Below are 27,805 nucleotides of genomic sequence, written 5' to 3' on the forward strand. Positions count from 1 at the left end.
AGTGTCTTCGGCCAAGTTGTTAGGCATCAAAAAACCTACCATCTAAAGTCATGAAAACTATGATTTGGGCCATTTTGAGCTCTTTAGAATGGAAAATGCCAAAAAGTTTGTTTTTCCATACAAATCTCCGTATAAATTTGAAATGCAATGCGCCAAGTGAAGACAAAACCAATCGACTTCCGATAAATTTAGGATTGTTTGAGGCCCCGAATAGAACAAAAAAAACTTGGTTCTGGCATTCTGCTATCAAGTTTCGTTTTTTCCATATAACGATTCCCCACCCTAATGTACAGTAATATATGTGTTTAATTTTTGGTTTCTCTGAAATATCATCTCAGAGGAAGCCAAAAAAGATTAGTGAATCTGGTTTTGCTGAAATGGAATCTTTCTCAAAAAGAAATTTTCATTTGTTAACCATCAGACAGGAGACAGGTGACAGGAACAATTCTAGATATCAGTTTTTTTATGCTTTCAAAACTGAATTAGGTTGCAGGATTTAATCAGAAAGTATAACTATCAGTATAAAAGATAACTAAGTTGAAATCTGTATTTCCTCAATTAGATACACCGTCTTCCCAAAAACGCAATTCCGGGTTAGCTTTTGCCAAGCAGTATATAGATGAAAGTTTCCAGATGTCAGGCATTGCTTTTTACAGACAAATCAACGCATTAAAATGTCTAAGGAGACCGCAACTGAGTCAAAACTTAATCCTAATTTTCTCATATTGTAGAATATGGTACAATCTTTCTGTGTTAATTTTGTTGTAGAGACTCGAATAGCTTGCTTCAACCAGGACGCCTTTATCACCTATATACAGTTAATAATAACATTACATGTATTATTATGCTCTGTTACATCAAAAGTTTACGATGAAATTCCAAAATCGCACCGTGTAGAACCGCAATAATTAACATTTTTCATAAATCATATATTCTATTTCCAGTACTAATCGGACCGTTTAAAGATGCGTGTATGGGAATCCAAAGAAAATCTAAACTGAAGCCAAAAGATTCCTGCATTTGGATTCTAGAGAAATCGAAAAGGTTTTCAATATGAGTTTCGAACAGATTCTGTCCGTATCGCAAAAACAATTTCTCACGATCAGTGCTGATAAAAGTCATTTTCTCCAGCAAAATTCTTCGAAAATTATAGCCAATCATTTTCAATTTTCACTTCCAATGATCGCAGCACTCTTTCAGATACACTAGATTTTCGTCCTAGTAACGTGCTGTTATACTCAGATGAAATAGATTGTGCGCATCGTTCACGGTTACGGAATAAAATTTGAAGACAAATCCAACCAAATGATTTTCACTTCAAAGTGAAAAAGAAAAACAAACAGTCCACTCAACCAAAATGAACCTCACCGAAACACTTTTTCACTGACACTGACCGATGCCTTGACAATCTTCGTTAACTGATAAACTGATTTTGTTGTCTTGCTTTCATCGCATGAAATATAATGAGGTGTTTTGACAGCTCACTTCCATGCAAAAAGCGGGAAGGGAGAACTCTGAAAGGATTGTAAAAAAATAACGTTTATGGATGCTTTTTTTCACTTTCACTCAAGAGTGTCAACAAATATCAACCCTCCGTCATCGAGTTATAGATGTGTTGAGGATTCTCACTCAGGATTTTCTGTGTGTAAGTTCAGGTAGTTTGACTAAAGGGAGTCACCGGTTTTACTTCTTCTACCAAAGCAAAGTGTGACACGTAAATCTTTCCAAATTAATTAAAGCACCAATTTATAAGAATACCTTACTTGTTTCATTTTAATTAGTTTTTAGTATATTGCTAAACAAGTGTAGCGAAGGGTGACTTACTCCCGTCGGCGTAATGACCGTCCGTTAAAAAAAACCAATTCATGCTCTTATACGTCTATCACAGAATTATTTCCCTATTTCTCAATATACATAATTGTCCAATAACGATCGCAATCTCCGGTAGTTCATATGGTGATGGGTCTTACAAAACCACAAAAGTCCTGGGCATGTGAAGTGAATGCAACGTTTATTGCATTTAGCATAGTACCCTTTCACCGAGCTAGGGTGTATTGTTTATGTGTGTATGTGCACTGTGTACCTATTAGATAATAATCGAACCGAGATGAATGGATCGTTAAACGTCAATGTGTGGCACGTTTTTCTCAGTAATGTTTGGAAACTGACGACAGCAGCTGTCAGTACAGAGGAAAGTCGAGTGTGGAAATATGTGTAGCGAATAGGTGGCTTAGTGGATGCCAAACAACTGCTCAAGGTGCTGTCTGTAAAACTGTTCGATTACATGTGAATTGGAGTATGTACCATTCAGTGCTTTCCGTCTCTTACGAGGCGGTCCGAATCAAATTGTCCGGTGATTCCATATGGCACCTTATTTCACACAATTTAATCATTGATCTATAAAAAGCTTCCGTACGCAATTAATGCAGCAGACATATCAGTCAGAGCGTACATCCAACTCGGAACTCTTACGCGAAACGTCAATCGCATTCATTCCAACTCCTTCACCCAATATTCGTATGCAATCGATCACCGACTAATGAAGTTACCCATCTTCACGGCACTTGGCTGGCTTCTCTCTTCACATTTTTGTTTGTTTTTCTTTCCACCAGAACATAACGGGTCTTCGCGCGAAGTTTTCCCTCTTTTACGGTAAGGCGCACTTTGCGCTGCTCGTCGAGCTGCCGGTTGATTACTGTAGATAATACATGTTTCTGGTTTACGAAATTTGCATGACTCTAGTTTTTTTTGTTTCGTTAGCTGGCTACGTGCAGCACTCTTACGGCTTCACGAGGCTGCTGTCTGTACATACACTGTATCGAAAAATTGTACGCACAGCTCTGGCTCAATTTTTTTTCCAGCTGCTTAAGAAATATGATTTTTATACCAAACTATTATGAATACATCTTATTTTGATAGAATCGTTCCAAAAAACAACTGTTAAACTCAAAGTTTCGAATTTATCAAACATAAGTAAACAAGTGGTTTTTGGTCCATAATCGCAAAAACAATTCAACATAGAAAAAAATCCAAAAATAAAATCTTTGGAAAATACACTTGGTACCATGAACTGCCATGAGCCGATTAAATTTTAAGATTCAAGGAAAGTGCAGTGAAATTGATTGGTGAAACTGATGAAATATTCAGTTTGCTCAATAAAATGATCCAACACTTTCTTTAAAATTAAAGTGACCAGACGTCCCGCGTTTCGCGGAACAGTCCCGCGTTTCAACAAAATGTCCCGCTTGAAAATCCGTCCCGCGAAATGTCCCGCGTTCAACTAAAATGTTCCGTACGCCTTTGAAATGTCCCGCGGTTTCAATCAAATTGAAACATCAGATGACAAATATTTTTACTGGGGGAGTGCGCCTCTCTAACAAGTATTATTCTACTCATTAATGTGGTTTCACTGCCAACCGTGTACAAATTTGACATTTATTTCTTCACGTCTATAACACCGGAATCTTAAAAGCGTAAGCGCGAAAAAAAAACTATTCAGTGGAAAAAAGGAAAAAACGAGCTACTCGACACGACAGGGATGCCACATACAGATTTATCTGTAAAAAAAAAAACAAAGTTTTGAACAATTTCTTCGTAAAAATTTATGTGAAAAGATTTTTATAAAAACCACCAGATTTATACAGATTTTTCACAAAATCTTTAAATTTCATGCATATTTCAATGCTGTACAGTCAAATATATTTTTTAAAATTTTACATTCAGGTCAAAATGTGGCATCCCTGCTACCCGGTCTTTCGATGCTTCCAATGTCACATTCATTCATGTAGTGGAAGGAAGTGAACGAAATTTAATATTTGTTGCAATTTTATTAACTTGTGTTTGTCGAAGAAGCTCTGTGATAAAATATTTCAAATTTGATTTGAAGCAGTAATAATTTCAGTAAAAAAAATCGCTTTTTATGAATATAAAAGATAAACGTTTGAGAAAATTTTGTTTTTATTGCCAAGTAATCTTATTGAATCTTAATGATTATACTTTTAATTCAGATTTATTTACTTCACAGACTAACATGTCGAAAAAGCGTCAATGTATGCTCACTGATGATCTGAGCCATGAATTTCCTTTTCTTAAAAAGTCAAAAGTTACTGGAAATGTGTGCTGTGAAACCTGTAACAGTGTATTTTTCATTGGATCTGGAGGTAGAACTGACATCAACAGGCATTTATCGACGTATAAACATAAACGTGCTCTAGAGGCAGCTGCAACCTCATCGAAACTTAATATTTTTCTCCGGAAAGCAGATTTTGGTGTAAAAGAACAGGAGCTTGCTCATGCTGAAGTTGTCTTCACCTATCATACAATCATGCATAGCCAATCGTTTCGATCTATGAATTGTACGTCGAAGCTTGTTCGTTCTCTCTTTGAACCAAAATTTTCCTGTGGACGCACGAAGACGGAGGCTATTGCAAAGAATGTCCTTGCTCCGTATTCTGTTGATCAAACTTTGACAAGCATGGAATACATCAATTTTATCACAATCTTTTCTGACGCCTCGAATCACAAGGATACAAAACTGTTTCCTTCTGTAATAAGATATTTTAATTACAAGCGTGGAATACAAGTTAAGCTGTTGGATTTTGTTTCACTTCCTGGTGAAACCTCTGATATGATAGCGTCATCAATTTTCGAAATTTTCTGCAAATTTGAGATGCAGAATAAGGTGGCAGCAATTTGTACAGATAACGCAAACACAAATTTCGGTGGCCTCTTAAGAAAAGGTACAAACAATGTTTATGCTAAGCTTAAGGATCGTCTTCAAAAACCTATAATAGGTGTAGGATGCACTGCACATACCGTTAATAATGCCATTCAGAATGCGGCAGATCAACTTCCCGTAGACGTTGAGGGTATTTTTATAAAAATTTATAGTCATTTTTATATTTTTACCGTAAGAGTTGAAAAACCTGAAAGAGTTTTGTGAGATGGCAGAAGTACAGTATATGAAGATTTTGGGTTATAGCAAGACGAGATGGCTTGCCTTGATGCCTGCCATTGAACGAATATTAAAAATGTTTTCACCATTAAAATCTTATTTTTTGTCGATTGATGGCTGTCCGAGAGTTCTTCGCGATTTTTTTGAGGATGACAGTTCTGAAATGTGGTTGTTTTTCATGCATAGTCAGGCCGCGTTATTTCACAATACAGTGAGAAGAATCGAAAGCGACAAAAGTACAATTACAGAAGTCGTAAGTGAGATTGACGATCTTATATTTAAACTTCGTGAGAGGGTTAGTAACCAGTTTCTCCCGCTAAATGTGCGTAACAAATTAAAACATCTCGAGGAAAATGGTTGGCAAAAGAGTGAGTTATTCAAAACTAGTGTTCTGAAGTTTTATCAGAAATGTATTGATTATCTTGATGCTCGAGTTGTTCAGTTTGAACACGTTGATTTTCTCAAATGGGTGAACTTTAGGGACACTTTGGATTGGCAATCCATTCAAACGAGTTTCGAGTATATTAGCAAATTTACTAATTCGCATGGATCAGCAGATGCAGACAAGCAAGAAGCAGAGTTATTCGAAGAGGTATCCTACGCGAAAAAATATGCAAATGAAGAAAAAATTATAAGTTGGAACGATAGTAATGTTGAAGTCGAAGAGAGATGGGTAGAACTTTTCATGCATTTGGAAAGTAATAATATTCCTTTCAATAATTTGAAAAAAATAGTAGAATTCGCGTTGTGTTTGCCAGGCACTAATGCTGTAACCGAACGAATTTTTTCAGTCGTGAACAAAATTTGGACAACTGAGAAAACTCAATTGAGTGTTGAAACACTGAAAGCAATGTTACAGCTAAGGTTTAATTTTGACGAAACATGTGAAGTTTTTGGTAAAAATGTTAATAATGTATCACTCCTACGCAAAGTACACAACGCCGAAAAATATGTTTGATTCATTTAATTTTGTTGAGTAGTAAAAATTGTTAAATAAAAACTTGTTAAATTTCAAACTATTAACGTGAGTTTTCGACCATTTCGAGAGTAACTATCCAACCCCCCGCTCGTCACAGAATTGTATTGCTGTCCCGCGTTGAGGCTTTAACCATCTGGTCACTTTATTTAAAATTATTCGAAAAATAGCCTATCTTAGTTTTTTGAGAAGCGCATGCTGCTCGAACAAAGAGCATTTATAGTTTCAATTATTATACTTGGTATAGGCGCACCGCATGTGTCACGTGATTCTGGTGTTAGGAGCAGGATCGTGGTGAGTACCTTAACCTGACCTCCACCTTATAGCAAATTTCGGAAATCACCTTGATCGAAAATTCTGAGAATATTCGATAAAAAATACAGCTGGAGGATATTCTGACAAAGGAATGCCAGAAAACTGACAACTTTAAAATGTTTGTGGGCTGTACTTCTAAATTTAATTCAGAAAACTTCCTTTGTTTGACTGAATGCTGAAATCAGGAAGCATTTTGCTACAGAATGAAACAACGCCTGACACCTGTGTTGAATGATTAAACGATTTTTTTCTCACTTATTTTGTATGAAAAGAATAGCTGTACGGTCAATTTTTTGAGACAGTGTATACGCACGCAACGCTTTATACACTGGCTCTGCCGGTTTTGTGTTTCACGCTCCGCTGGTTGTTCTTATGCCCCTTTCCGATACACTTAGTGGCAATCACTGGAGTATTAATTCTTTACAAAATTCCCCTCTGCACCTTGTGAGTTCTTTCGCTACCTTCACTGGAACAAGTGAAGATACAAAACTATATTCTATTATGGTGGCGAATGGAAATCGGCATATTTCACTCATGTCAATTTTCTACTTTCGCCAACATCCTCTCATCCACTGTTTTTTTCGCACATCAACCATACGTAATGAATCAATAACCCCCAAGAAAGACTCTTCCCTGGCTTCATTAACATAAACATCATCATCATGCAAACCTTTACGTGAACGTTTTGCGCATTTGGCTGCGCTCGGTCTTCGTTCATTTTATTGGAAAACACTTCCAGCATGCAGAAAATATTTACTGTCAACCTGTAGCGTCGCTTTCTTCCAACACTGTAATCCAATTTGCCCATCTAATGTTTTCTCAGCTGGTTGAAATTTCATTGTCAACCGGTAAACCGGCGTGATGCAGCGCAAACTAAAAATTTGTCACCCCTTTTATGCGATTCCGTCTTGTCGTGGTGGTTCACAATGTTTTCTGCCGCGTGCGTCGCTTTTGGCTGGCCATAGGACAACTCACGCAAACGTTGTTGCTTTGCGCGACATGAACCTTACGTAAGGAATACTGATTGCGTATACCGGTGGTGACTACGAAAGTGGGTAATTATACTTCAGCGGGCTTCGTTGGATCGTTCCAGATGGCTGAGTGGATGGTAATTTTGGACTTTAGGGAACTTTACTTCTTTCGGTTAATTTTATGCATAAGGTGGTACTTCATTCGATCGTCGGGGTGGAATCGTGAAAAGGTCACGCCGACTTTTAATAATTTTGTACTGATTTTATATAATGGGATGTGTAACATTCTTGGCTTTTGAGAGCTTTGAGAGGTGTCAGACATTTTCGAGCACAACTTCATAACTTCATCCTACGAAACAGTACCTTGAGATTGACCTTCAGATATTGTATCTGAAAAGTATTGTTCGGTATGGGAAGAGGAAAGACGTTTTGATAGCAACTGACTAGCAGCTTCAAAGCTGTAATGTATTATCTTTGTCAGTAACAATTTTTGGTTCCTTGAATTTACTGTCTTACATTTTCGTGTTTTTCTTCCCTTTTAATCCGTAACAAATTTTATTAAATTGTGGTGTTCGTGGTGTCTTATGTTGCAATTTTCGCGTACTAATAATGAAGAATCTTGTTCACTGCATGAATTATACTAATATCTTCTTACTAACCAACACCATAGTATAGAAACAACACCATAGTTTTAATTCAATAATATATACTAATAATACTAACAAGGGATTTTACTAAATTTACTAATCAAAAAAGGTTTATCATAAAGAGTTTCAACGTGCTGCAATGGCTACTGGCACTTGAATAATGATCGGTCGGTTTATGCTGCATGTGACAGTTCTAACCACGTTGTTGCCGTCTGACGTTCCTCTCGCTGACATATATAGTGTTTCGCCGTTACAGCTAGGGGTGATCCAGAACTCACTCTCCTGTGTGGAGCGTACGGCTAACGTCCGTAACATCCCCCTGCCCGTGAAGTTCCGGACCATCCCCAGGTGTCTGAAGATCCAGAACTGCCAACTTCACTGCAGGCCTGTTGAGCAGCCCATTCTTCGTCATCACGAATGCTCGCCGAACTTGTCCATCCTTCGCCTTCATCACGTCTACAAACTTGCCTCGTAACCATCCGTTGCGCTTTCCATTCTCGATGACAAGAATTAGGTCTCCTGCTTCCAACGGCTTGACCGGCTCAAACCACTTGGTACGCCTGGTTATGGTTGGCAGGTATTCTCGAATCCAGCGACTCCAGAAATGATTCACCAAGCACTGCGCTAAGCGCCAGCTGTCCCGTAGGGTATTTCCTTCCACCTTCATAGATATCCCTGGTTGCAATATGCCCTTGGTGCCAAATAGCAGAAAGTGGTTTAGCGTGAGTGACTCCTGCTCCGTCGACTCTAGGGGAATGTATGTAAGTGGTCTGGAATTGACGATCGACTCTGCCTCGAGAACCACAGTTTCCAAAACCTCGTCGCTAGGATGATGTGGGTGATCCGCAATGGCCTCTATGGCCACCTTCACGGAGCGCACCATGCGCTCCCAGGAGCCTCCCATATGCGGTGCTGATGGTGGATTGAAGTTCCAGCTTGTATTACTGTTCGTAAATGTCACCGCACAGTCTTCGTGGATATTCTGGATCTGAACTCGTAGCAGGTTGCTTGCTCTCAGGAAATTCGTCCCGTTGTCGCTGTAGAAGGATTCTGGTGAACCCCGACGTGCTACGAATCGCCTGATCGCCATCACGCAGGACTGAGTGGACAGGCTGTGAACTACCTCCAAATGTACGGCGCGTATTGTAAGGCAGGTGAATAGCGCCACCCACCTTTTAGACCAAGCTGCGGCCTTGCTTCACCAGTATTGGTCCCAAGTAGTCCACTCCAGTGTGTGTGAACGGTCTAACCATTCCTGTCACTCGGAACGTTAGATGTGCTGACATCATAGGAGGTACTGGTTCAGCTTTCCTAACACGGCAGGTCATACATTGCTTCGAAAGCTGACGAATCAAAACTCGTAGGCCCGGTATCCAAAACCGCTGACGCATCTCATTACCGACAGTCTCGCCGTTTGCGTGAAGAAATTTCCGATGGTAGCTTTCAGCTAGGAGGTAGACGCCATGATGCTTCCTCGGTAGCACGATCGGATACTTCATATCCTTCGTCAGAGACGGTGCAGTAGAAATCCTGCTGTTCATTCGGATGACGCCACGCTCGTCTCGAAACGCTTAAAGACCATATAGTGGACTCGTTTTTGGGATAGGAACGTGATTTAGGGGACTCGCTAGATTGCGCTGCAGAATCGCGTACTCGCCCGGATACGTTTCGGCTTGAATCTGTGTCCATATGGCGGTTTCTGCGTCAGCTAACTCTTTCTGCGACAGAATATACGGATTGGACGGCTTCTCTCCTCTGATTCTACGCACAGCTCGTAGAACATAGGCTGTCGTCCTCAGTAGTCGATTCCATTCGGAAAACCTATTGAATTTCACCGCAACTTGCGGTATTATACCGTGAAACAGGAAAGCGGCACGTAGTTCGGTTTCAGTCTCTGTCAACTTTTCTGGTGCCTCTGGCGGCCACTTCTATTTGGTTTGGTACAGAAATTCCGGGGCACTAAACCACGGATCATTTGGGTCGAAACTTGGCCCGTCTTTCCATTTCGTGGCTACGTCGGCGATGTTTACTTTCGACGGAACGTGACGCCACTCATCCACGTTAGTGGTAGTGAGGATTTCTCCTACTCGGAAGGCTACAAACTGGTGGTAGCGTCGACTATCGGAGCGTAACCAGCTGAGAACCGTTGAAAAATCGGTCCAAAAGAAATGCTTGCTCACTTTGAAGTCTAATGAACTTAGGCTGGAGTTCATCAATCTTGCCCCGATCATCGCCGCTTGCAGCTCCAGACGTGGGATGGAAAGCGGTTTCAGCGGCGCGACCTTCGTTTTTGCGGCAACCAGAGCACATTTGGGTCTTCCATCGTCTACGTATCGAAGATACAAGACCGCAGCACAGGCCAATTCGCTGGCATCCACAAATAGATGAGCTTCCGCATCTTCAAGGGCGGCAATCGCAACCCCTTTGAAGTAGCACCGGGGCACCTTCACTTGGTCCAAACGCTGCATGTACTGGCACCACTGGATCCAGTTTGCTTCCAATTCTTCCGTAATAGGTTCATCCCAGTCCGTTCCAGTTCTCCAAATCTGTTGCATCAGAATCTTCCCATGTACGGCGAAGTGGGCGATAAACCCCAACGGATCGAACAAGGACATAATCGTTTGCAGGACTTGCCGTTTGCTGGGAGTGGTTCCACTCTGGATTAGAAGCTTGATTTCCTCCTTCATGCTGCTCACATCGAAGGTGAAAATATCCTCTTTTGGCTTCCAGATCAAACCAAGCACCCTCTCCGACTCCGACGCATTTTCCAGGTTCATGGACACTTTCTGCTGGGCTTCTGGTTCTCCAATGCTCGCCAAGACTTCAGATGAATTCGAACAAAAATTACGAATGTTGAATCCGGCTTGTGAGTGGATGTGCTTCACCACGGTAATCAATCGTATGGCTTCTTCTTCAGTATCCACGCTGTCTAAGAAGTCATCCACGTAGTGGTTTTGCGTTATAGCCTTCGCCGCCCTTGGAAAGCTGTCTGCAAACTCCTCTGCGTTTTTATTTTTGACAAACTGTGCCAGACTTGGTGAACAGGTTGCCCCGAACGTTGCCACGTCCATGACGTATATTTGAGGGTCTTGCTCTGGGTGCAGTCGATATAAAAACCGCTGTGCCTGCCGGTCTGCTGGCCGTATCCAAATCTGATGGAACATTTCTTCAATGTCGCCTACCATAGCGATGTTCCCCTGTCTGAATCGTAGCAAGACTTCTGTCAGAACAACTAAAAGATCTGGACCCTTCAATAGCGCGTCGTTGAACGACATTCCCTCTGATCGGGCTTTAGCGTTCCAGATTAGCCGCAACTTGTCTGGTTTTTCTGGGTGCTGTACTACTCCGAGATGTTATACGGTGGGCATATCCTTTGGCTTCGTACTGCATTATCTGCTCTCTCACCCTTGCTTCGAGAACAGCCTTACTTAGCCGTTTCTCCAGCGACTGCAGTCGGCGTAGCGCCATCGGATAGCTATCTGGAAAGCAGACGTTGTCATACCTCCACAACAATCCCACTTCGAAGCCATCTTCGACACGCCGGATCGTAGCTTCCATTATTTCCCGCGCTCGCTTGTCTTCTTTTGCCTCCGGTTTTACCGTTATACTGGACTCCTCGACTGCGAAAAACTGCTTCATCCACTGGTGTAGTTCACGATTATCAACATCGTCAGCTTGATGAAGATTCAACTGCTCCACTACGCTTTCACCGTCAGAGTTTTTCCCGAAAATACACCAGCCTAAACGCGTTTTTGTCGCCACCGGTTCGTTATAGCTTCCTTCTCGTGTCCGCAACGCGGTTAGCAACCGAATATGCTCTATACCGATGATGATCCCCGGAGTTGCATCCGTGTAGCTTTGGACTGGTAGACCGTTCAGATGACGATATTTACGAGCCAGATCACTATAGCAAATCATCTGCGCTGGCAGCTGGAGCTGCTGCACAGTTCTCACGTTATTAAGCTTGAACTTCTTGCCATCCCCGGAGATAACCACGATGACTCGCTGGGATTCTCTCTCCTCTCTCGAGATATTGTCTGTCCAACTCAAACAGAAGCCATCGGTTGGTCCCTTGATGTCGAGAGCTTTCGCAATGCTGCTTTCCATCAGGGTTGAATTCGAACCGTCGTCTAAAAACGCAAACGTGCTGATGCGTTTATCGTTACCATGAATAGTAACCGGCAGATACCGAAACAAAGAGAACGATGTTGAACGGTGTAGGTTTTGGTGCACGACGGTGCTCGCATTTGCTGTACCTTTCCCCGAACTGTTTGGTGAATGCAAAAGATTGTGATGGAATATTCTGCATCCGTTAATGCCGCACTCTTTTTTTGAACGACAGGGCCACTTCCGATGTGGGACGAGACAGCTTCTGCACAAATTTTTCTGTTTGACTGCCTTCCATCTACCGTCAATATCAAGTGCCTTTAACCGCTTGCAGTTTGCGATCTCGTGCTGTTCATTACCACAATACACACAAACCTTTTTCGTCGGCTCCGTTGAAGCCGAGGGTTTTTCGCTGACATCAGATGACTTCTGCTGTTCTCCCGCGTGCATGTATAATTTTGGTTTCTCTCTACTTGATTTCTCGGCTTTCGAGTTTGTAATCAGGGTGTCCACTGGAAGCGTAACGTCCGAAGCCATCAATACCAGCTCGGACATGAATGCACTAAAAGTCGCCAGGTTGACATTTACGCATTTACTTTTGTAGTAGGACCACTGCATCTTGAGCTGGGATGGCAGTTTCTCTACCAGCTCGTAAAGCAGCGTCGGATTCCACAGATGATCTGTGAGATTTGCGATCATCATATGATCCACAACATTCTGAACCGCTAAACCGAAGCTTATCTGAGACTGCAAGTTGTCCATTTTGGTAGTCGGTACCGATCGCAGCTTTTGAAGAAGAGAGTGTATCAGGATCTCCGGACGGCCGTATAACCTACGCAGTGTATCTATAACGAAGGGCACCGATTGCGGCATAAGCAACCGGCTTTTCACCGCTTCCAACGCGTTAACCTTCAAACACCGCTGCAGTCTTACCAGGTTTTCCGCATCGGTGTAGCCACACGCCTCGGTTGTGTTGCAAAAGGAACTGTAGAATAGCGGCCAGTCTTGAGGATTCCCTCCGAAGTTCGGTAGTTCCCGTGGCATCGCTGCTAACTGTTCGTTGGATGGCCCGTTTCGATTTAATACGGCGGCCTGCTGTTGTTGATGATGTTGCTGTTGGGGCGGTTGTTTTCCAATCGGTGGAATGTCACTGAACGAACTGGAAACGCCTGTTGGAATCCCAGGGAAAGGTGCGGCGACGCTGGATACAGGAGGCACTGAATGGCTCACACATGTCGATTCACTCACATTGGGGGCAAACTCTTTTTGCAAAACCGGTTGCCTGCCATCGAACCCTGTACTGATGATATTATTATTGATCCACGTTGGCTGACAGTTTGCGCTAAGCGTTGATCGAGTGATTCCCATCGGTACTGATAATGGATTCTGGGAATACACAGCATACCCTCCCACAAGAAAACCTTGATCATCGTTGGAAAACGACATTGTTGGGTGATTAGCAACTCGCAGTGGGGCATTATTTTGGCGATATTTTTGCCACAGGCTATCTATTGTGCATTGTTGACTAGGGACCGAGGTGGCAGTTTGGAGTGTGGAATTGCGATTGGACCTACTTGCGTGTCCATAGTTCATCGAGGAGATAACCGGCAAACTATCATTTACAAGATTACTACGAATCACTGGCCCTCCACTACATGAAAATGTGGCTACTTCATTTCCAAACCCTAAAGCTTTACTAACTTTAACTGGATATTGGCTAACTTTTTGCTCTGAATGGCGATTGCAATTCGATGCGGGCGGAAAATTGATAATCGGTAGGGGAACTCTTCTGGCATCGTTTGGGGCGGTCGAACTCGTCGCGATCCGAGTCTTACTCCTAAGCGAAAAAGATGGACTTACCGGAGGTTTTTTGGAAACTTCGAGTGTAATTGCGGTATGCGAAACAAATTCATCACTCGCTGGCACCACAATTGGAACCGGAGAAATGACTGCTGCAGCGGAGCAGTTGACGCTTTTGGAACCGTCCACCGAGGTCGGAGTTGAGGTGGATTCTGGCCCCCGACCTACCACGATAGACTGGAACAGGAATTGAAGACTGTTGAACTATTGCCGATGAATCGATCGTTGCCGCGATGCTACTGGATGGCACTACATTCGCTTGTAGCGCTGTGCCGACTTCCTGGTCGCCCAGCCACGATTCTACCTTCTTCCGACTAGTTCGACTGCTCAGTCTCGATCTCCTACTTGCTCCGTCCTCCGAACTTTCCGCTTCCGCCAGTAACAGCTCATACTTATTCCTCAAGAATTTTTCCTCTACCTCAGCTAGTTTTATCCTGGTGGCAGCTTGCGCTGCTTCTTCCTCCAAAACCCTTCACATTTGCAGGGCCTTCTGCTCTTCTATCAGCTCCAGGTTCAGCTCGATTCGAGCCGACCGCTTACTTGATGTTGAACGACCGATCGACGATTGAGGCCGGTATACGGACTCCTCTTGTAGGCACTGGTCGCATTTCTAACTACGGTCGACGTCAGCGATGGAATCCGTTACGCCCGCACATCCATAGTGCACCCAGGCTGCACAGGTATCGCATCCGACTAGGTTATCAGCTATATCCGGCCGCTTGCACTTCGTACATCCGTACTGTCGATCCATTTCGACTCGTCACCAGAAAATCTTTGAAGAATGTTCGGTATGGGAAGAGGAAAGACGTTTTGATAGCAACTTAGCAGCTTCAAAGCTGTAATGTATTATCTTTGTTAGTAACAATTTTTGGTTCCTTAAATCTACTGTCTTACATTTTCGTGTTTTTCTTCCCTTTTAATCCGTAACAAATTTTATTAAATTGTGGTGTTCGTGGTGTCTTATGTTGCAATTTTCGCGTACTAATAATGTAGAATCTTGTTCACTGCATGAATTATACTAATATCTTCTTACTAACCAACACCATAGTATAGAAACAACACCATAGTTTTAATTCAATAATATATACTAATAATACTAACAAGGGATTTTACTAAATTTACTAATCAAAAAAGGTTTATTATAAAGAGTTTCAACGTGCTGCAATGGCTACTGGCACTTGAATAATGATCGGTCGGTTTATGCTGCATGTGACAGTTCTAACCACGTTGTTGCCGTCTGACGTTCCTCTCGCTGACATCTATGCTGTTTCGCCGTTACAGCTAGGGGTGATCCAGAACTCACTCTCCTGTGTGGAGCGTACGGCTAACGTCCGTAACAAGTATCGATGAGCATGTTAGTACAATAAAACGTAAATGTTGTTTCTTCACATCTACAACAACAAACAATGCACGGAAAACTTAGCGACTCGTTTTGACTGCTGAAATGATGTTGTTTGGCAATGCAAACATCAGGCACTCCACAAAAGAAAACTGCTCGATTTCGCGGGAAAAAACGTGCAATTCATTTAACCTTCATGTGGTGTGCTCAAGAAATTGCAACAGATGTTGCGATTTAAACAGCATAGTATAGCTGATAAAAAATCAATGCGTCAATGATGGAAAGAGTTGTATCAAAAGTGTCCTAATCTCAACACGAATCAGTCCAAAAGATCCGATAGCTCAAATGAATGTGTAAGCAACCAGTCTCTCGGTTTTGTGTTTATCTTGAGGAAACATCAACACATTCTCCGGTATTTGTGTAACAAATTTGCATATATTTACACCATTGGAAATCTTCATCACTAAAGTGAAATGTAGACTCGCAAAATAAAAAAAAAATGTTAAAAAAATATCCATAAACAAGCATTGTACCTCGAGACCAGCTGAGAGGATGTCAAATGCGGTTTATTAAGACGATTTCAGTTTCTGTAATTACACCAATAATGAATTTGTTTATTTTGTTTTTTTTACAACCACCAAAATGCCACGAATTTACTTTTTTTATTAAATTCCATTTCTGAATTGCATAAGAACAGTCGTACTAACAGTACGAATCGTCGACTACAGTCTAAGAATCACAGCAATTTATCGATGAAAAAGTTTTCTTATTTTTAATGGTTATCATGAAAGTATGTGTTGGAGTCTACAAAATTACAGCGTAAACTATAACATCAGGTCAGTTTTAGTCGTGAAACAGTTCTTTTGATAAAACTTTACTTAGACTCTGGTACTCAAGTCGTGAAAGTCAATGGAAACTTATTAATATTCTATCTGGCGTACCCCATGGAGCTGTTTTTGGATCCTTTGTATTTTTTTTGTTTATTAATTATCAGTTCTGAAAGTCTGCTTCATCCACTAGTTTGCCAATTATGTACAATTGTTCACCGCGGTTTTTCTTGATAAATTGCTACTTTTTAGAAGTAGTAGGGCGTTATCTCTTATAAAAACTTTTTCCTCTACTTTTCTCAATTCGACAAAACTATACAGCATTCGCTGCTGATTGCGTATAAAATCCTGAAATTAACCCTGTCTAGTGACAAAATTTTCAACAAAATATCAAATTGGCATGTATCTGAAAAAATCTCCCAACTACAGGAAAATACTCTCGAAGGGGGTCTTCTCGGTGTTTTTATTTTAGAAATTAGAATAGAATAAATAGAAATTAAATTGGTGTGTATGATTGCAAAAAAAGTACTCAAGTATTTATGAAGGATTTCGCGTCAACTCGACCAAATGTTTGCAACACCCTTCTCAGAACTCAATAAATAAAATTGTAGGCTTTTTTTTGTAAGATTTGGACCACTGCGACCATTATTTTGATCTTTTGTGGTATATGTAGGCCTTACTACTCTATACAACTTTGCATATTTTTTTTTTTGAAAATTAATCTTATGTTTGAACATTTGAAGAGAGGTGAAGTTTTTTGAAGTGATAAAGAAAAGCTGTCAATGGTTGACTTCTAAGGAATTATCTGAACTTTTGTTTAAAAATATTGAAAAAATTGAATTTAGGATTCTACATTGAAAAAAAGTTTAAGAGGTTGTGCATGAGACACGACCGCAAGTACGCAACGTAGCATTACGACAGCTTCTTATTTCAATATATATTTAATTCAGGGTTGATATTTGTTGACACTCTTGAGTGAAAGTGAAAAAAAGTATCCATAAACGTTATTTTTTACAATCCTTTCAGAGTTCTCCCTTCCCGCTTTTTGCATGGAAGTGAACTGTCAAAACACCTCATTATATTTCATGCAATGGAAGCAAGATAACAAAATCAGTTTATCAGTTAACGAAGATTGTCAAGGCATCTGTCAGTGTCAGTGAAAAAGTGTTTCGGTGTGGTTCTTTTTGGTTGAGTGGACTGTTTGTTTTTCTTTCTCGCTTTGAAGTGAAGATCATTTGGTTGGATTTGTCTTCAAATTTTATTCCGTAACCTTGAACGATGCGCGCGATCTATTTCATCTGAGTATAAAAGCACGTTACTAGGACGAAAATCTAGTGTATCTGAAAGAGTGCTGCGATCATTGGAAGTGAAAATTGAAAGTGATTGGCTGTAATTCTCGAAGAATTTTGCTGGAAAAAATGACTTTTATCAGCACTGACCCTAAGAGAAGAGTGGACAACGGGTAATCTCTGTTTAATCTAGGTTTTTGCTACAATTGGTCGAATTAGTTTAGTTTTAATTTAATTACTCGGTGCTTATTTTCGTAACTGTACACAATTAAATTAAAGGTTTATAGTAGGGTCTCGAACGTCTTCGTCAGGGGTTTTCTTCAGCAGGTTTTCGCATAAGATTACTGCAGAAAACCTGCTGAAGACGTTCGATACCCTATTTTAAAAATTAATGCGAAGAGATTAAACCAACTACAAAAACAATTTGAATCAAAAATTTACAGCTCCCACTGCCTCTAGGTTTTCATGAAAAGTGTTCAAGGTCCGACCAGTGAATGTTGTTATATTCTACCCAATAAAAAAATTGACGCACGTTGTTTATTTGCACGATTGAAGTCTCCAAACCGGTTTCCAAAGTCTAACCTGTTGTGCAACCTTTAAACCACAAATCGCATCTCTACATTACCATTCATTAGAACTGTTGCGAGAGAAAAACAAAAAATTAAAGAATCACTATTCTCAATCACCCTTCCTACGACTACAAAATCACCGAAAGCCAGACGCGAGCGCGTTGTTTCCGTTCGCTATTTTTGGAACCGAGTATCCTTGACTCCTAAAATTGTTTTCCAACTTTTTTTTCTCGCTTTGATTACCCTATGCTAGTATGCTGCTGCTACTAATAGCGACATGCGTCGTGGAATCGACTGTGCGGCGAGTGCCGTTTGCAGTTTCGGTATGTGCAACACCATTTCGCTTGTTTGCAGCCGCTTGAGCCATGTTCACGCTTGGTGGCAATTGATACCGCAGCCACGCTGATTTCTGCGCTGCTGATGTTTTATCAACAAATTATTTGTTACAACATTCGAGACATTTTCGAGAAAATACATTCATGCTTCGGTGAGACCGCCTACACATGTTTTTGTCCCTTACCGGTCGGTTTAATCGTGTTTTGCTCCACATCTTTTGAGAAATTGAGAAACTTAGATGGTGGCACAATATCCTATATTATCATGCGCATTGCATACGCATTGCTCCTCTATCGGAAGTAGTGATGGCCATGCGCATTACCTACCACATAGGGAACCAACGTACTACTGGTTGAAGGGCAGTACAAGGCCTGTACCCCCAGGGCCATACATCTTTATGACAGATGAAAGACTGTGTAGCGATGATGATGCAATCGCCTCTAAGCGCGTCTTTTTGCAATTGAAGCACTTTGTGCCCCTTTCGATGGTCAATGTCACTGAGGGACGATGATAGTGATGAATCAGTTGTTTACTACACAAGTTGTTATGTTTTTATTTAAATTACGTTTGATTATTCAACTGAAAATTTGAAGATTATGGCAGCTGAGCATCCACGCAAAAACTGAATTTTGCTCTTTCTTCAGTAAACAATCTTTTGAATTGATAGAAGCATTCTGAAAACATCCGAAAACTTTTTTATCAACCCCAAGCTCAAACAAAACCTCTCAGCGACGATTGCGTAATGCTAATTTAGTTTGACAACTCACAACATTGTGTTTGCTTCCGCTGCGAGTACTACTCGAGAGGCGACAACCTTTAAATAAAGCAGTTTTTACATCAGAAGCTGGGAGAATCGAAAAAAAGCTAAGCGTGTTTTTTTTCGCACAAGCCATACATTCGGAGGCTAAGTAAGAAATAAAGATTATCGCGACGTTATTATACGCTCGAGATAGTATTCATGCCATCCATGGTTTGTGGATTAGCTTAGCTCTCGCTTTATCGGTGAACGGACGGCTCTTTAGAGGCTGATTTGCGCAAAACAAATGACAAGTTTAGCTGGAGGGGAAGGCGCGCTACGAAAGGAATTGGAGTTGCTAGATGACACAGTTAGGGTAATACGAAACCTAATAAACTGGCAATGGAAACTAGGTTAGGTTTGTGCCTTTCCGTGTGCACATTGCTTAATATCAGCTTACAAACCCTTGATCTTTGCCACGCTGCAACGCTGCAAAAAATGCCAAACATTGCTTGGATATAAGGAAAGAGTCAGACAGAAGCATGTTGCAATGGTTGACCAGTTCCATCTAGAAATCAAAGAACTAGTTATCGGTTTCCGTTATACTCTACTAGAAAATTATAGATTTTCTAAATCAGTTCCATCTAACTTACTATTTCCACGTGATGACATTTGAACGTCTAGAACACAAACCTACCATTAGGGGTATGTAAAAAAAATGTAAATTGTACAGAAAAACTGTCTGAGAGAGAATTGTAGAGAACAAATGTAACCTTGTAGAAAAAAATACACGCTGAAAAAAAAATTTTTAATGCAAACATTTCTAAATAAACACTAAATTTTAATTGAAAAATAAAAGCTTAATAGCTTGTCTTACTATCCGGAATTTCACGCAGGATTCATTCGATCTCACGGGTTATTACTCTGCAATGCCAATCTAAATCTCTTCTCTGGTACAGCATGGAAAGTGATTAAGCGCTGGAGACTTGACCTTGGCACTGGGACCTTCTGTACATAAAAATGAAAAATTAAATGATACTTTTTCTCAGATTATCTCGAATTTTGAAATCTTCTATTAAGTTATCAGCCATCTGAAAATGCATTTTTTCTATTTTTTTTAAGAGTTTTATCTGTAAATTATAGACAAAATTTACTGATTCGCGAAATTTGATGAGCTCTGTGAGTCAGATAACTCAATGCGATGTTGATCTAAACCATGCAAAATATTCAAAAATAACCTAAAACTAAGAAAACAAAATGCGGGAGGATGTGGGAATCGAACTAAACTGCAAAACGTGCAAAAAAGCGTTTGTTTAGCTTAAGGAAGTCATTTTTTTATTTAATTGCGTTTAGGCAACCTGTAAGTAATTTTTTAGAAAAACTTCCAATTTAGAGTTGAACACCTTGACTTTTGCAATATTGATTTTTTGGGATGCCCTACCCCAGATGCCATTTTGAAGCTTCTCAGTATCATCACATTATTATAGAGTTATTTTATTAGTGTTGGATAAAACTTATCTCGAATGCAATAATGCAAGTAATATAATGTCAAGCTTGCGGTCGTGGCTTTGCACACAACCCTTCTGTTACATCTGTGCTGCATGCTAGAGTATGAAACATATGTCTGTGATAAAGAAATCTTCATTTGATTGTAAAAAATTCCCTATCTCCTTCAAACTCGTTTCAACCAAGCAAAATATTTAGAAAAATAAAGGACTCTGGAGAAAATTACGGAATATCTACCCACTAACGACCAATCCGATAAGAAAGATAGACCGAATCAATGCAAAATTTTCAATCTAATAAACTAAAACATTCGAAATTGGACACTGTTTTATCCCCAATTATAAATATAAAGAAAACAATTATACCTTTTCAATTCATTGTTTGGTTGTCCTGAGAACGGCAGTTTTTATGTATTTCTTTTCAGGGTGGATCATTGATAGGCAATCACTGCTAAAAAACATCGTTCGCAATTTACAAACGTTCTTGATAAGGCGTTCCAACGTTTTGAATCAACGAGAAAATATTATTTCTTCAAATAAATTGTCAATTTGGATATGATGCTGGTTTGCATCTCTATGCTCATTTCGGATTAGCAAAGCAAATTGTTGGTGCTACATTCCAACTCGGAACTCGACCTTTTGTTTTATTTATACACAGATTTCGCAGCCAACTGTTTAGTGTACATGACAATTGCGTCGTACCTCGAAACCATCTGGGAGGCATTCCTGATTAATTCCTGTGCTAAACACGCTGCTGCTGCTGCTATCCGCTGTCTCTACCGTCCTGGTCGCCATTCATTAGTGAAATGATTGACTTGATTGATTTCTTTTAAAAGGACTTTTACCCCAGAATCTTGATTGGTTTGGGGTAGAGATAGGCTCTCATATAGCCCAAAGAGCGCAATCCCGTGCTTAGCAAGCATTAAGCAACCAATCGGAGGTCAAAATCTGCGTTGTTGACAATTTTAATTAGTACAATAGTTCGAATAATAAAGTTCCAATTTCCTGCAAATATGGTACAAAGCTATTAAACTGATCGTACTCAAGGAACTAGCTTGGGTCTCTTGTTTTTGTTTTTACTTCTGATCTTCCTGATTTTCCACCAGGAAGTAAGAATCTCTGTTTTGTGACGATACAAGCATTCTCGTAAAAGGTATAACATATTTTCTTCATACCTGTGGAAATGGAAGGTTTTTCCTAATGCATGAAAAACACAAGCAATCATTTCCCTTATTAGCCAAGATTTTCATTTCTCAAACCCACCTATAATCACGTTGTTAAGATGAACGAAGCGATCTTAAATTGGGCTGATTAAGTTAAATGCCTAGGACCAGTCTAAACATATAAAATGCAGCTCTGTCTGTCTGTCTGTCTGTCTGATTCATATAGGCTTGGAAACTACCGAACCGATCGGAGGGAAATTTTGTATATAAGGGTTCTAGGGACCGGGAAAGGTGACTAAGATAGTTCGAGACCCCTCTTTCTTCTGCAAGGGAGGGGTACAAATGAAACACAAATTTCTGCACATCTCGAAAACTAACCAAGCAAATGGAACCAAATTTGGCATGTGGATGTTTTTGAGAGTAGCGAATATGTCCATGTTGATTCGACACCCTTCCCTCTTCTGGAAGGGAGGGGTCCCATACAAATGAAACACAAATTTCTGCACATCTCGAAAACTAACCAAGCAAATGGAACCAAATTTGGCATGCGGATGTTTTTAGGAGTAACAAATATGTCCATAATAATTCGACACCCTTCTCTCTCCTGGTAGGGAGGGGTCCCATAGGAATGAAACACAAATTTCTGCACATCTCTAAAACTAACCAAGCAAATGGAACCAAATTTGGAATGTGGATGTTTTTGGGAGTAGCAAATATGTCCATGTTGATTCGACACCCTTCCCTCTTCTGGTAGGGAGGGGTCCCATAGGAATGAAACACAAATTTCTGCACATCTCGAAAACTAACCAAGCAAATGGAACCAAATTTGGCATGCGGATGTTTTTAGGAGTAACAAATATGTCCATAATAATTCGACACCCTTCTCTCTTCTGGAAGGGAGGGGTCCCATAGGAATGAAACACAAATTTCTGCACATCTCTAAAACTAACCAAGCAAATGGAACCAAATTTGGCATGTGGATGTTTTTGGGAGTAACAAATATGTCCAAGTTGATTCGACACCCTTCCCTCTTCTGGAGGGGAGGGGTCCCATACAAATGAAACACAAATTTCTGCACATCTCGAGAACTAACCAAGTAAATCGAACCAAATTTGGCATGTGGATGTTTTTAGGAGTAGCAAACATGACCATGTTGATTCGACACCCTTCCCTCTTCTGGAAGGGAAGGGTCCCATACAAATGAAATACTAATTTCTGCACATCTCGAGAACTAACCAAGTAATTAGAACCAAATTTGGTAGGTGGATATTTTTAGGGGTAACAAATATATCCATAATAGTTTGACACCCCTCTCTCTTCTACAAGGATGGGGTCCCATACAAATGAAACACGAATTTCGCACAGCTCGAGAATCAATCAAGCAAATATAACCAAATTTGGCAGGTGAATATTTTTAGGTGTAACAAACATGTCCATAATGTTTAGACACCCTTCCTTCTTCTGGCATGTCTCCAAATACCATTTCGAAATCCAAGATGGCGACTTCCCGTTACTGAAAAACAGCGGCAAATGACCAAATACCACCCAACATGGGTATTTCCGGAATTGTTATGATGCACTGAAGCCACAAATCGACCTCAGACAACATTTTGAATTGTAAGATGGCGACTTCCGGTATCTGGAAAACAGCCGAAAATGACCAAATACCACCCAATATGAGTGTTTTTTAACCAGAATTACGCTCAGAGGCCAGAAATTGTCTCCTAATGTCATTTTGAAATGCAAGACGAGGACTTCCGGTGTCTGTAAAACAACTGAAAATGACCAAATACCATCCAATATGAGTATTTCTGGAATTGTTATGATGCACTCAAGCCACAAATCGACCTCAGACACATTTTGAATTGTAAGATGGCGGCTTCCGGTGTCTGTAAAACAGCCGAAAATCACCAAATACCACTCAATATGAGTGTTTCTTTAACCAAATTGACGCTCAGAGGCCAAAAATTGTATCCTAATGCCATTTTGAAATCCAAGATGGCGACTTCCGGTTTCTGAAAAACAGCGGCAAATGACCAAATACCGCCCAATATGAGTGTTTCTTTAACCAGATTGACGCTCAGAGGCCAGAAATTGTTTACAAATGCCATTTTGAAATCCAAGATGGCGACTTCCGGTTTCTGAAAAATAGCGGCAAATGACCAAATACCACCCAATATGGGTATTTTCGGGATTGTTATGACGCACTGGAGCCACAAATCGACCTCAGACAACATTTAGAATTGTAAGATGGCAACTTCCGGTGTCTGGAAAACTGTCGAAAATGATCAATTACCACCCAATATGAGCATTTCTTTAACCAGATTGACGCACGGAAACCAGAAATTGTTCCCAAATGCCATTTTGAAATCAAGATGGCGACTTCCGGTTTCCGAAAAACAGCGGCAAATGAACAAATACCACTAAATATGCGTATTTCCGGAGTTTTTATGATGCACTGAAGCCACAAATCGACCTACCAACCTCAGACAACATTTTGAATTGTAAGAAGGCGACTTCCGCTTTCTGGAAAACAGCCGAAAATGACCAAATACCACCCAATATGAATGTTTTTTCAACCAGATTGATGCTCAGAGGCCAAAAATTGTCTCCTAATGCCATTTTAAAATCCAAGATGGCGACTTCCGGTTTCTGAAAAACAGCGGTAAATGACCAAATACCACCCAATATGAGTATTTCCGGAATTGCTATGATGCACTGAAGCCACAAGTTTCTGGAAAACAACGAAAATAACTGAAATGCACCCAATATATACCCGGAATAGAGGTCATGTACAAGAGCCAAAAGTCGAGAATGTTGTCATTCCGATAAAACCAATCATTTCAAACTATGTAAACCAATCGCAAGGAATCAATTAGTTTGAAATGTTTAAAATTATTAATTAAACACTAAAATAGGCGGGATGGAGTTTGCCGGGTCAGCTAGTTTATGATAAGAATCATACCTTCAAAGAGCAAAGTGAGAATCAAAGTGCAATAAACATATAAATTGTTTATATCCTCTTATCAACAGGAATTCCAGGCTTTTTCTCAAGAATACCTTGTAATTTATTTTTTCAAGAATAACTTGGTTATTTAATTTACAAATATTTAGACCAGCAATGTTATTTGCTGGGTGATCTGTTGTGCAATACTGAAAAATACTTTAGTTAAAAACACTGTTACTGGTGTTTTGTTAATGACTTATTTTTGCTATCTTGTCTGTACAGTATTGAATCTAATTTACTTAGTTATTTAAAGTCGCAAAGTGCAGTTAAAAGAAATAAATTCAAACAACGGAGCATGCTTACAGATATTGGAGATTTAATCAGTGTTATCTAGCTTTAAAAATATCGCAATTGTTCAGCACTCCACAGCTATCGGTAAATCGCCTAGGCTGCAATAAATACACATGAAGTGGCTGCACTTGAACTGCGACGTCTAGTTAATAAAGTAAAAGAAATAATGTAACATTGAGGGTTTCACATCGGCAAACATGATGTCATACTTTTATGGGCTGCTCTGAAATCTGCGGATACGAAAAAAAAAAAACGTTTCAACATGTTCCGGTTGGACCCATATTTTTTTTTCTAGATTATGTTGTCGATTATGTAAAGGCACACACAGCACATGATCATGTAACTTCCAGCCGATTGCGCACCGTCGGATGTAGCAATTACCACCATAATTTTACTGCGCTCCATTGAACCGACCGGCGGCGCTGGTGATGGATTCTGCCGTAAAAAGTGGAGACGTTGACCACCAATTTGAAAAATGGTCCTATTTTTTAGGAAACCATTAAAGAGTCTAGCGCTTATCTGTTAGAAAGACTAATTCCCATATAATATCAATATCGAACGTAAATGTTAAATGCGAGCTTGTGACGTGTTTTACAAATGCATCGCCCAGAGAAACGTAGCGAGCTAAGCCATCACGTTTTCATATCGCAGCCAGCGTTCGCATAAGCCAATATTGGACGAGTCACGTTTTTCTGACTTGCCAGTCGGAATACTGGTCTATGAGTCACCCTGAAGTGGTTGTGTGGAAAAGTGGTGATACTTCAGATGGGCCTAAGTCTGAGTCTGAAGTCGGATGTTACGAAGCTGAATTCAACAAGGAGCTTAAGTTTTTTATGGAAAATGTTCCACAGAAAGCTAATTATGTATATTTATTCGTAAATCGGTTTATTCAAAATTGGATGTGCTTTTAAGATAGATTTTTGAATCTGAGAAACAACTCGCATAATTACCTCTATGTTGCGGCTTTCCGACCGTTTCCCTAGGCCACCTTTACGTGTGCAGTGAAGTGAAACGCTGCGAAAACTTCATTTCGCAATTGTCAACAGCAGCATTGTCCATTCATTTGAAGGAAATAGATCTTTCATTGTTCGCTATACAAAGACCAGAATTAGCATATTTCATCGCTGCTATAAAGTGGCTCCAGACTGCAATCTGGTTCAATGAAAAAAAAAAAACATTCCAGGTAAACTATGTCGGCTAGCCGACACGGTTTTCTCGCCGTAATTGTTTTCATGCCTGGCTGTCTAGAAGAGAGCAAAAAAATCTGCCAGTTTTCAACCCGCTATCTTTCCATATATCACTCGCGGTATTGAGGTTGCCGATAAGCAACCTTTTAACAATGGTACCGCGCAGAACACAGTAGCAAAGAGACTAACAAACGACTTATGTTTTTTTACACTTGCGCTATAACATTTGTGACTTTCAGTCATATTAAGCGTGCTAAGTATGATTAAAACCTGTGCGAAGCATTTAAACACCCATCTTAATCAGTTTTCTCCTCACACGGGTTCTATTGTTTCACCGGAGTTCGCCGTCCAACAAGGGTAGGAAAATTAACACTTTTCATTGTGGCGAGAAAGTGAAAATACGTTCCGATGCAGCAGTGATGAAGCGGGTTTTGTTGGTAGATTTTCCCTTCTCAGAGTGATTCATCACTTCCGGCTGCTGCGCGATGCTGTTTGAAAGTGAAAGAAAACATTAGCTTCATTGTTTTCACTTTATAGCGGCTGCACCGGTACCGGCTTAAAAGTCATTAGTCGGCTTAAAAGTCAAACAGTTTGCTAAGCTGCTGACAGGCTGTGTAAAATGGGCTGTCGAAACGAAGTTTTAATGACTCTTCTGAGCGGTCAGTTCTCGTGCAATTTTTCCATCATTTTTTGTATAAAGATCACCACTCTAGCGTTAGTTTTAAACCTAATGTAAAACAGGCTGTAATCGACATTGAAACAGGGGTGATCGCGCACGGCCCTACGTTGTGTATGATTTCGCCCTTTGGCATCACGATGGGGCAATTAAGGCCCAGGGAGAAGTTTTCTTTCCTACGACGAAGGCAACGCACATATTCGCTATACTGTACAATTTATTCCTACCGATATTTATAAATGGGCAGCGTGACGGCGCTGCCACCGTACGCTTATTGACTAACACAAATTGCGATGATCAGAGTATCCTTTATAGCTGGTCGCGAACAATGACCAGCTTAGGCGGGAAGCGCAGATAATGCCTAATTGTTTTGACCGATGCGCGCCAACTGGCTTGGCTTGGCTTCCAAGTCACTCACGGCATCGCGGGCAGTCATTCTCTCTATAGTGCGGATAGTGTGACTCAACATACTCCTCCCCTTGGAACCACCCGGTTCCAATTTGCGTAGCGACAATGATGACGGGGTGAATGAGCCAAAGCGTAGCTGACGACGATAATTTAGCGACGATGAACGAAGACTGCTGCGGCTGCGGGACAGGCAGCAAGCGATGACATCAAGTAAAGGCGACGCGAATCTGGTAGCTATAACAACGGTCCGTTGTTGATGAAAGTGTCGTCTGCAGCATTCTGGCTGAAATTTGCTTCGCAGGAATGACTTCAAACTTCAAACTATATTGATGTATACTTAACTTGAGGTGGTGGTGGGGCAACAGTTTCGGTCGCCGCAGTTGACCAGAATCGCGTTGCCCCTGATGCTTTGATGCTGGATACCAGGTAGCCACTTCTTGCTTGTGGCTTGTCGACTGTTACTTATCCTAAGGGTAGAGGCATGGCTCTAAATGTACACGGCTCTGAGCGAGACATCGCTCTGGTGAGTGGAGGCACGGCTCCGACTATTTACACGAGGAGGCAGGGCTCCGACAGGTGGAGGCACGGCTCCGAACATCAACGCAAGGAGGCAGGGCACGCAGAGGTCCGTCAATGGAGGCA

At 40.7% G+C, this 27,805-nt stretch overlaps 3 protein-coding genes across 23 annotated transcripts in view; 2 read left to right on the forward strand and 1 right to left on the reverse strand.

Moving 5' to 3' along the window:
- LOC129717881 (uncharacterized) overlaps nt 1–9,517 on the reverse strand; it is a 139,503-nt gene extending 129,986 nt beyond the window's left edge. Inside the window, exon 1 of the mRNA XM_055668144.1 lies at nt 7,876–9,517. Coding sequence (XP_055524119.1) covers nt 8,138–8,953 — 816 coding nt within the window. The 5' untranslated portion in view covers nt 8,954–9,517 and the 3' untranslated portion in view covers nt 7,876–8,137. The remainder of the gene's footprint in view (nt 1–7,875) is intronic.
- Nucleotides 1–27,805, forward strand: part of LOC129717877 (tropomodulin) — a 163,076-nt gene that overhangs the window by 101,909 nt on the left and 33,362 nt on the right. The window lies entirely within an intron of this gene.
- On the forward strand, nt 3,679–5,921 carry LOC129717880 (uncharacterized). Of its 2 annotated transcripts, none has more exons than XM_055668142.1 (2): nt 3,679–3,967; nt 4,025–5,921. In XM_055668142.1, exon 2 carries the CDS (start codon nt 4,944–4,946, stop codon nt 5,910–5,912), a length of 969 nt encoding a protein of 322 aa, XP_055524117.1. In that variant the 5' UTR covers nt 3,679–3,967; nt 4,025–4,943; the 3' UTR covers nt 5,913–5,921. The 2 variants fall into 2 exon arrangements, with proteins under 2 accessions (XP_055524117.1, XP_055524118.1); XM_055668143.1 differs by having other exon boundaries at nt 3,680–3,967; nt 4,025–5,920.

Source organism: Wyeomyia smithii, chromosome 1 (genome assembly GCF_029784165.1).
Source record: "Wyeomyia smithii strain HCP4-BCI-WySm-NY-G18 chromosome 1, ASM2978416v1, whole genome shotgun sequence".
NCBI lineage: Eukaryota > Metazoa > Arthropoda > Insecta > Diptera > Culicidae > Wyeomyia > Wyeomyia smithii.

Bases quoted from the DNA above. Each gene is read 5' to 3' on its own strand.
- LOC129717880 (XM_055668142.1), top strand. From the start codon at position 4,944: ATGGCAGAAGTACAGTATATGAAGATTTTGGGTTATAGCAAGACGAGA.